This window comes from Sinocyclocheilus anshuiensis, unplaced genomic scaffold (assembly GCF_001515605.1).
Source record: "Sinocyclocheilus anshuiensis isolate Anshui unplaced genomic scaffold, SAMN03320099.WGS_v1.1 scaffold1497, whole genome shotgun sequence".
Taxonomy (NCBI): Eukaryota; Metazoa; Chordata; class Actinopteri; order Cypriniformes; family Cyprinidae; genus Sinocyclocheilus; species Sinocyclocheilus anshuiensis.
The window spans coordinates 959,991-969,226 of NW_015543492.1; the positions used below are offsets into that span (position 1 = coordinate 959,991).

General features: G+C 36.0%; 1 protein-coding gene across 1 annotated transcript in view; it reads left to right on the forward strand.

Annotated features, from left to right (window-relative positions):
- LOC107694746 (zinc transporter ZIP4-like) overlaps positions 1-9,236 on the forward strand; it is an 18,297-nt gene that overhangs the window by 2,916 nt on the left and 6,145 nt on the right. Inside the window, exons 2-6 of the mRNA XM_016494426.1 lie at positions 621-932; positions 2,019-2,223; positions 3,666-3,784; positions 4,499-4,670; positions 8,242-8,414. Of these exons, the coding sequence (XP_016349912.1) occupies positions 621-932; positions 2,019-2,223; positions 3,666-3,784; positions 4,499-4,670; positions 8,242-8,414 (981 nt within the window). The remainder of the gene's footprint in view (positions 1-620; positions 933-2,018; positions 2,224-3,665; positions 3,785-4,498; positions 4,671-8,241; positions 8,415-9,236) is intronic.

The following is a 9,236-nucleotide window of genomic DNA, read 5'->3' on the forward strand; positions in this document are numbered from 1 at the left end:
ATAATTACATTTTATTCCTAAAAACATGGTGGAAATGTTTTCTTTTTTTCTGGTTGTATATATATATATATATATATATATGTATGTATAATCAATCAGGTAAATGATATACAAACAAAGCCCTCTGTAAAAACCTTGAGAATATAGATAGGAATGAAGATGCAAACTTAGAAGCAATAGTAAATTTGTATAAACAATTTTCACTCAGAAATTGCAAGTACATTTTGCAATTAATTACAAAGACACAGCAATTGACACATTGAATTAAACGCAAAATTTTGAAGCAGAAAGACATTTTTTTTACATTTTAAGTGCTGCTGAAGTGGAGATTTCTGGCTCAGCACAAGAGAAAAAATCATATGGACTTTAAAAATATGTTTTGTAATTGAAACAGATGCACATTGATAAAGTGTAATAAAATAAACACTGAAATGCATAGATTTTTTTCCACTAGTCTGAAAGAAGACGTTATAGAAGCAAAATAGCCTGAAATTGACCTGTAGTGTCTTTGCTTTTATACAAAACAGCTGCATTAAATACAGCATTTATAGTCTCTCATTTAATCGACTCTATCTTCATTTCATTATTGTCCGCTCAGTGTTTCTCTCTCCTGTCTATAGTGTCTTTCAGTGGATCATCTCTCCCAGCTGTTGAGTAACTACAGCAGCTCACAGGGGCTTCAGATGGAGGATTTCTTCAGCGTGGCTCCTGGCTGCTCTTTGTTCCTCAGCGCTCCGCTGGAGACCTGCAGGGCCATACAGGACGGCCGCTGGGGCGTAGAGACCGAACACTTCATCGAAATGATCTATGGCCACAACCACGACTATAACAGCACCACCGATCATCCTCCTCATGGAGACATCACTGGAAATCAGGGTTTGGAGAAGATGTTTAACGAGATGGAGAAATACTATCAGCCTGACACGCATGAGGTCAGCACAATTAACTCATTAGTTCTAAAGATAACATTTTATTTTGTTAGCCCTCCCATTGTGTTCGGGTTCATTTCACCTACACCTGTTTTTCAAGCTGCTTGAAATATTGGTTAAACTCTTTATTTCGTCTTACAATTTGGTGATGTTTTTTCTCATTTAGGGTCATGAATGTGCATGCAAAGTTTCAACACGTTGAAAAACGCTAGACACTAAAAAACAGAAAAAGACTAAGATATGAAATACATGAGAAAAACTCAGTTTACATGAAATTGAGACTCATCTTCTGAATCATCCGAGGAAAATTCACTGTTTCTTTATCTAGTTGAGTTTCACAGTCGAAACATCTGTCAATTTTGTGTTTGTGCAGCTAATTTTGAAAATGTTAAAGTTTTAGTAATTTTGTTGTTTGTTTAGATCATCTGTATTCATTTTTTTAATATATTTATATAGATTTTATTCATGTTTATTTCAGTTGTTTTAGTTCTTAAACTGAAAATTAGAAATGTGCATTTATTGGCAACTAACTGACTTTTTTTTTTTTTAATTAGTTAATTATATCAAGACTTTAAAAAACGCTAAAGACACTAAAAACAGAAAACCTTTATTTTGTAGCTTTTATATTTATTTTTCTTTTTTATTTTAAAGTAACTTTTTTTTTAGCTTTAGTTAATGATATCAACACTTTGAAAAACATTAAAAACAGAAAACCTTTATTTAGTAATTATTCAATTTCTCACTTATTTTATATTTTTTAGTCTCTGACAAGCTACAATACAGGTTTTCTGTTTGTACATGAGTCTCTATAGAGTTTTTCATATTGTACATTTTTGGCAAATTGTATGGAATCAATGTGTGTCAAAAGTTGTACTCGGTTTTTGAGCACAACAGGAGGGTTAGTTATTTTTATGTTGTTTTGTGAATGCTCACGGTTATCTGTAAAGTAAAACCATGAAAAGGTTAATTGCTGCTTGACTTTTGTCATTGAGAATGACAGCAAGCCTCTCAAGATGCAATGCAAACTGACACATGATAGACGTTTCACACTGTCGGCCACATCTGTCTCGTGTTTATCTGTTTTTTTAGCCCTGTCTCACTATGAAGGACATCTTGGAAGGGAGCAGCCATCAGCACGGCGATCACACGCACACAGAGCTGGACTCGGTGATGGGAAACGTCCTCTATCACGCCCTGCGCGGAGACTGCATGAAAGCACATGACCTTCCTGAGCAGCAATACTTCCTGGATTACATCTTCAGCCATTTCGGCTCTGACAGTCTCACGCTTCATGGTATGACTGTCTGATAATCCTACAGCAGAATATCTTTTGAGCAATACATTTCCAGAAACTTTCCTCAGGCTCAGTGTTGTTATCTTCTTTAACCTAACATACTATTATAGTTTTTTTATTATTTCAAAGTAGTTTTTATTTTTATATTTTCAGTTTTCATTTTAATTTTAATTGAAGGTTTTTTTTCTTTTCTTTTCTATATAAAAAAGTCTATATATTTTTAAATAAATTTTGTCTCGGTTTAAATTTGAGTTATTTTAATACTTCAACCTCACGTTGCCTTAAATGGCAACTGATGTAAATAAATGTGAGGGTGTTTTATATTTTATTTAAATTTTTCTTTCATTTTATTTTAAGAAATTATTATTATAATTTTTTTAGTGGTTTAAGTTTTTTCATTTTAGTTAACGGTAATAACCTTGCAAATAACTGAAATTAAGTATAAGCTGAAGTACTACAATTACAGAAACTAAAACTGAAAAATAAATGGGAATATTAAAAAAGCTAATACAAATGACAAAACACAACAAATTTACTAAAATGAAAATGAAAATACAACAATAAAAACTCATTCAAAATATTAATAATTTTATTTTATTTGTGAGTAGTAGATCAGGGTTCAGTGGTGTGTCTTTGGTTGTGCTAACTCTCATTCTTCATTTTCTTTCCCAAGCATAAATTAATGGCTGAAATTGCTATTGAAAAGTTATTAAATTATTATTAAAATTAGAAAGTATTTTGTCTTTGTTTTATCACATGTGGCTTTTCAGAGCTGTGATGTGAACCAACTCATTCTGTTACACTGTGGAAGCTTCTGTCATGAAAACAAATTCCTTGTATGTGTAAACATACCTGGCAATAAAGCTCATTCTGATTCTGATTCTGATTCTGAATAGCTATTGGCTGTTTAGAAAGTCAGAGCTCTATGATATGTCCTGGTCTAAACTTTCCTTCCTTCAACAGAAAATTGGCCAACACAAGAAAAAACAGTCATGTGGTTTTAATGTTCTCCATCAGTATTAATAATATTTCCTTTAGTGGGGGAAGTCGTGGCCTAATGGTTAGAGAGTCGGACTTGTAACCCAAAGGTTGCGGGTTCGAGTCTCGTACCAGCAGGGATTGTAGGTGGGGGGAGTGAATGTACAGCGCGCTCTCTCCCACCTTCAATACCACGACTGAGGTGCCCTTGAGCAAGACACCGAACCCCCAACTGCTCCCCGGGCGCCGCAGCAAAAATGGCTGCCCACTGCTCCGGGTGTGTGTTCACGGTGTGTGTGTGTTCACTGCTGTGTGTGTGCACTTTGGATGGGTTAAATGCAGAGCACTAATTCCAAGTATAGGTCACCATACTTGGCCACGTCACGTCACTTCACTTCACACTAATAATGAACCATTGTGATCATGTTTTGTTTTTAATGCTGTTATCCTCCTCAGATTTTGAGGGCTTCTGAAGGCTTTAAACCTGGGTGGAGGGAAACATGACCATGATGCTGAAAAGCAGCACAGCAGAAACAGCCACAGTGATGTGGATGCTCATCGGACCAACAGCAGCTGGGACACGGTAACCCTACGATTCTGAACTTTTTTTTTTTTTGTCAGCCAAACCACTTTAACCTACAAGATTTTCTTGAAGTCCCCCTGAGATTTTGAGTTCATATATTGAATTATTTAATATAGAATAATTAACAAATCTTTCACTACATCTTGGGCCTTTAGCCTCCACTCAGGTGAGGAATCGTGGTGTGATTTTTGACTCTAAGCTGAAATTTGAAAAACAATTAACAAAAACAAACCAATTCTATAGTTTTATCATGGGAAATCTTTGCACGCCACAGAAATCCAATCATTTAGCCGTGGCACTTGACGAAGAGAGCAATCATGTGGCTGCGCAAGAAATTACGAGGCCTGTAACATGAAGTGTCAGCGGCAGCCGCTAATGTTTATTTCTCTTGATGTATGTTGTGACATACACGTTTCATCTGTCCGCAGTCATAATCACAGTGAAATTAAGCAGTACATGTGCAGACGAACATCCAGCTCATATTTAATCATGATGCATATTTCCAATTTCTTTAAGCTCACACGCCGTCTAAATAAGACCTGTCGTCTGACATCCGTGGAATTAATAATTCAGCAAACAGAAAATACGAGTGTTTCACGCCTGATTATCAGAGCAGCGGCGGCGCTGTGGTGTGAAATTAAATATTAATGCGTAAATATGTTTTATGCATCCGTTCATTTGCATGTCTCAGTGTGGGTTATGTTGCGCTCGCAGGCCTGTTTCAGCGCTGAAGACCTGTTGAGGATTCACCGGCTGAACTCTTCATCGCTGAGCAGAGATCAGTTCACACAGATCAGCCCTGCTCTGATTCAGCAGATCCTCAGCGGAGGCTGTTCTGAGATCAGTCCTGCACCTGTGAGCCCGGATTCACTCAGCACTGCCGAGAGTGAGTGACCTCTTCATACGCTGTAAATAATTCTCACTGATATGATGGTATCATGTCATTATATGATATAATATAAATGGAGTTTGAGTGACCGAATGGAATTCAAGCATAGTTCAGGCAGACCAACAACAACTGTATTTAAGACCATTCAAACGCATGTTCTTCAGACTGTCGCACAGACATTTGGACCCACCTCCCAGCAACTCCTTAACAGCTGGGATTCTGTAGAACTATTCTGTGAATTCTCGTCACTCTTTTATTTCGTAATCGTATTTCTGCATATGTGTATAAGCAAATAAATATTTGTTTATTGCCAGGCTGGGGGATTCATGCCTTAAAGGTCCCCTGAAATGCTTAGAAACACACAGCGTTACTCTGTGTTGACGTAATTTTAACTGAAACAGGAAGACAGGGCGGGACATATCAAGCAGCCCCGCCCCTTTTTAAAATAGCCAATAGCGTTCGTTTATATCACAGCTAGAGCCGTTTCCGAGCCGTTGAGCTCCGTAAAGCCGCATTTGACAGGGTATGCCAGCCACAATCTCATCCATATTGCTATAAAATATAGCATTCTGTGTAGAATTCAAATAGCTCCGATACATTTTGTGGTCTGCGCCGATGTGATCCGCTCCGTGCTATCGTGTCTCTGGACCGGAGCAGAGTGTGTGTGCGGTGCGGTGGTTAGAGTGACACAGCGCCAAACCAGACTTCTTTTTTTCCTCAATGGAAAGCATATTTACACTGTTTGAATCGTTCCCTGTCCCCTATATAGTGCACTACGTGCCACTCACTGTACAGAAAATACTAATTCTGTGACCGATTTCAGCCGCAGCTTCAGGGTCTATTTTATAGTGTAGGGGGTGGGCGCTTCAGATTCTAGAGAGCATTTGATTGGACAGAAAGTTTGATGAGAAGCTGAAGTACGATGTGACGTCAAAAAAATCGTTGAGCCGTTTTGGCGGAAGTGACGAACTGCAAGCTTTGAATGTTTATATCTTCTAAATGCGAATTTTGTCACTGTTTTGGAGCACACAGCCTTATAGATAACCTTAAGACTAACATATTGATACTAACACCCAAATAACTTTTTTTTTCCAAAAAATTTTGATTTCATGGGGACTTTAAGGATGTATCTTAAACTGTCTAATATGGCAGCGAACCCCTTAAAGCCTAAGTTTCGCCAAATTCAAGAATTGCCAATAAATGTATTTTCAAAAGTGGTCCTGACTGAACTGACATAATGTTAACATTGTTCTCTAAAAAAAAAAACATAATCATAATAACCACCATAATAATACATACATAATTGTAAAATCAAAGCTTGAATGAAACTGGCTTTTCCAAGAAACGTGGCTTATAAACATAATCTCGTGAAAAATATCTGGTTATATCATATCTCACCCAAAAATCAAAAGAAAACAATTATCCTCTGCTTAAAGACAATCAGACCTATTTTAAAGATTTTTTTTTCCCAATATGACATTGTTTTATTTGATATTTAAATATCGTAACAGAGGCGCTTTAAAATACAGAAAATATGAAATAATGTTAATAATACAAATATTATTGAGAATAGAAATTATAAATAATATGATTAATAACATTTTATAGGTAGAATAGAATTGTAAGTTTGCATCAGTGTTATTTGAGATACTATTATAGTTTTTATTATTATTTTGAAATATTTGTTTTTATTTTTCCCATTTCAATTTATTTTTAAAGTTTTTGTGTTAGTTATGTTATATTTCTTATGTTTTTTTTAAACATGTCTATATAGTTTTTATTAATTTAATTTCAGTTTTAGCTATTTTAGCACATCAATGTAATATAAATAAAAATGAGAAAAGTTGGCAACTACCTGAAAAACGTTTTTTTTTTTATACTTTTTCATGTTTATTTGATTTCAAGTAATGAAGATATTTTTATAGTTTTAGTTAACTGAATTAACTGTGGTATGTATCATGGTAGTAATTGTTGTACTGAATTTAATTTTAAAATTGTGCCTAGAAAGGATGATTTTCGTTACTGTATTATGCATTCATTTTAATGAACAATGTTACAATGCAAAAATCAAGAAAGATATAATCTTTCTTTGTTATTTTGGGGTGAAAAAAAATCACCACCACATATTTTATTTTAAGGGGTCCTATTATGCTTTTTCACTTTTTTTAATTTTAGTCAGTGTGTAGTGTGTATGTTTGGGCATTAAAAAGATCTAGAAAGTTACAAATCTCAAAGGCCACTCCAAAGGGAGATATTTCGTTTTTAAAAAATCCCTTTTCAAGAACTACAACGAACGGCTCGTTTGGACTACAGTGTTGGTTTCCGGGATTTGTGATATCACAAAGCGGCTCATTGGAATATCATTAAAAATAATTCCCGCCTACAGAAATTCGAATGGTTGGGGGGTGGGGAGGGGCGAGGTTGTGGGTAGAACGCTTGGTTGAGTGAGCGCATCAGACGAGACGATGAAGAAGAAGTGCTGCTGCAGAGTTAGTGCATCAGAGAAAACCAAGAAGAAGAGCTGCTGTGCTGTAGCGTCAAATTTTTGGCATGTCTAGAACAATTCTTACAAGCATAACACGACGTAGCTGGGCGCCGCGGACAGACGCCGAACGGCGCCGCCGGTGTGCCTACACTCATAGAAAATAATGTATTTGAATTTTAAAGATGTGGCGCAACGCGACACTGCGCTTCTAGTCCGGTGTGTGACCGCCTGAAACGCTGTTTTTTTCACCTCCGTGCCCAAACGTCTTTGTTTGGGCTTCCGAAAGCGGATGATGTCAGGAAACAGTGGTTGCAATTTATTTTTTAACTCTGTTCCTGAGCATTATAACCCCAATTTGCTATTGTGTGCTGCGCATTTTACTGAGGACAGCTTCCACAACATGAGGGAGTACAGTGCCGGATTCGCCAAAAGCTTTTGTTGAAAGACGGAGCAAGGGGCGTGGTGGCAGTACTGAAACACCGTCTAAGCTGTTCCAATCACCAATCACAACACATTTTGTTTTTCGGAAGGCGGACCTTCATCAAAGCCGGAACTAATCGAGCCGTTTGTGCCAGGCTGGGGAGAAAGGAATTTTAATAATGTAAATTATGTGAAAAATAATGCGTTTTTCGAACCACCAAGCATGAGAGCATGTTCTAGTACACCCCGAAAACAAATTCAAGACTTTGTAAAAGAGCATAATAGGACCCCTTTAAGAAATTTACGCATATAGACATTATGTAGTTTCATAACAGATCTCAACAGTTTCTCAAACCAAATATCTCAATATAAACTCATACAGTAATGTTCTCCATTTAATCTTTTTAAATGAAAAATACTGATTTTATTGCTAAAATAAGTCACTTTTTTATTTAACAATATTATTATGCATTATTACAATGCATGGTTTTACTGTTTGAAACCAAGGAAAGAAAAAAAAAAACATCCAGCGAAATCGTTTTCTCGTAACAAACCTGATTCAGTTTTGATTACCCATTATAAAGCTCAGTGTGAATGAATGCTTCATTCCTCTGTATGTGTTCTTGTGTATGTACAGTCACTGAATGAGCTCTTTGTGTTCAGGATATGGATGCGCCACACTGGCCAACCTCCTCATCTGTCTGATGGCCATGTTTAGGATCGTGGTGCTGCTGTTCTCCGCATGTACGCAAGTGTTCGAGCTCTGCATCCAGTTCTGCATCAGTCTGGCTGTGGGATCTCTGACGGGCGACGCTCTGCTGCATCTGCTGCCCGCGGTGAGCAAACCCCACATTCAGCACAATACAGACCATTGCTAGCTCTCTGCATCTCATTGTATGGTGATTTTATGCTACAAACCAGCTGAGAAAATGCCTAAAAGTGTAACAATCCTCAACTTTATTCTCTTGAATTTGTATTCACTTTACCAGCGACATTGATTATCAACATTGATAATAATCAGAAATCAGCAAATCAGCATATTATTATATATTATTATAGTAATGATGCTGAAAATTCAGTTTTGATCAAGAATATACACCATTTTAAATCGTAAACACTGATTTTAAATTGTAATAATATTTCACAATGATACTGTTTTACTGTATTTTAGATCCAATAAATGCAGCCTTTAAGTTTTTGTCACCGGAACACCTTGACAAACGGTTTTAGCTTTATTATTTAAAATGACTTTATTTGCCTACATAACTGGTTCAGTTCATATATTTAAGTGTATCTATAAGCGTAATAAGTATTCTGATATAGACTAAAATATTATTTATAAAAAAAAATTTTTTATTAATTATAAAGAATATAATAAACAATATTATTAATCATATTTTGTGTGAAGTAGAATTGTATGTATGCATAAGCGTTATTTTAGTATCATTGAGATGCTATTATAGTTTTATTAATAGTTTGAATTTGTTTATATTTTTGTTAAAGTTTAGTTTTTGTTTTGATTTGTATTTGTTTTATATAGTTCCCTTTCAGTCGGTCACTCTCGACGTCACGTCGGATGACCGACGAATTGGGATCTCGCTTAGAGAGACCAATCTACTTCGAGTGTAAACTAAACGAGCCAATGCATATTGGCATGC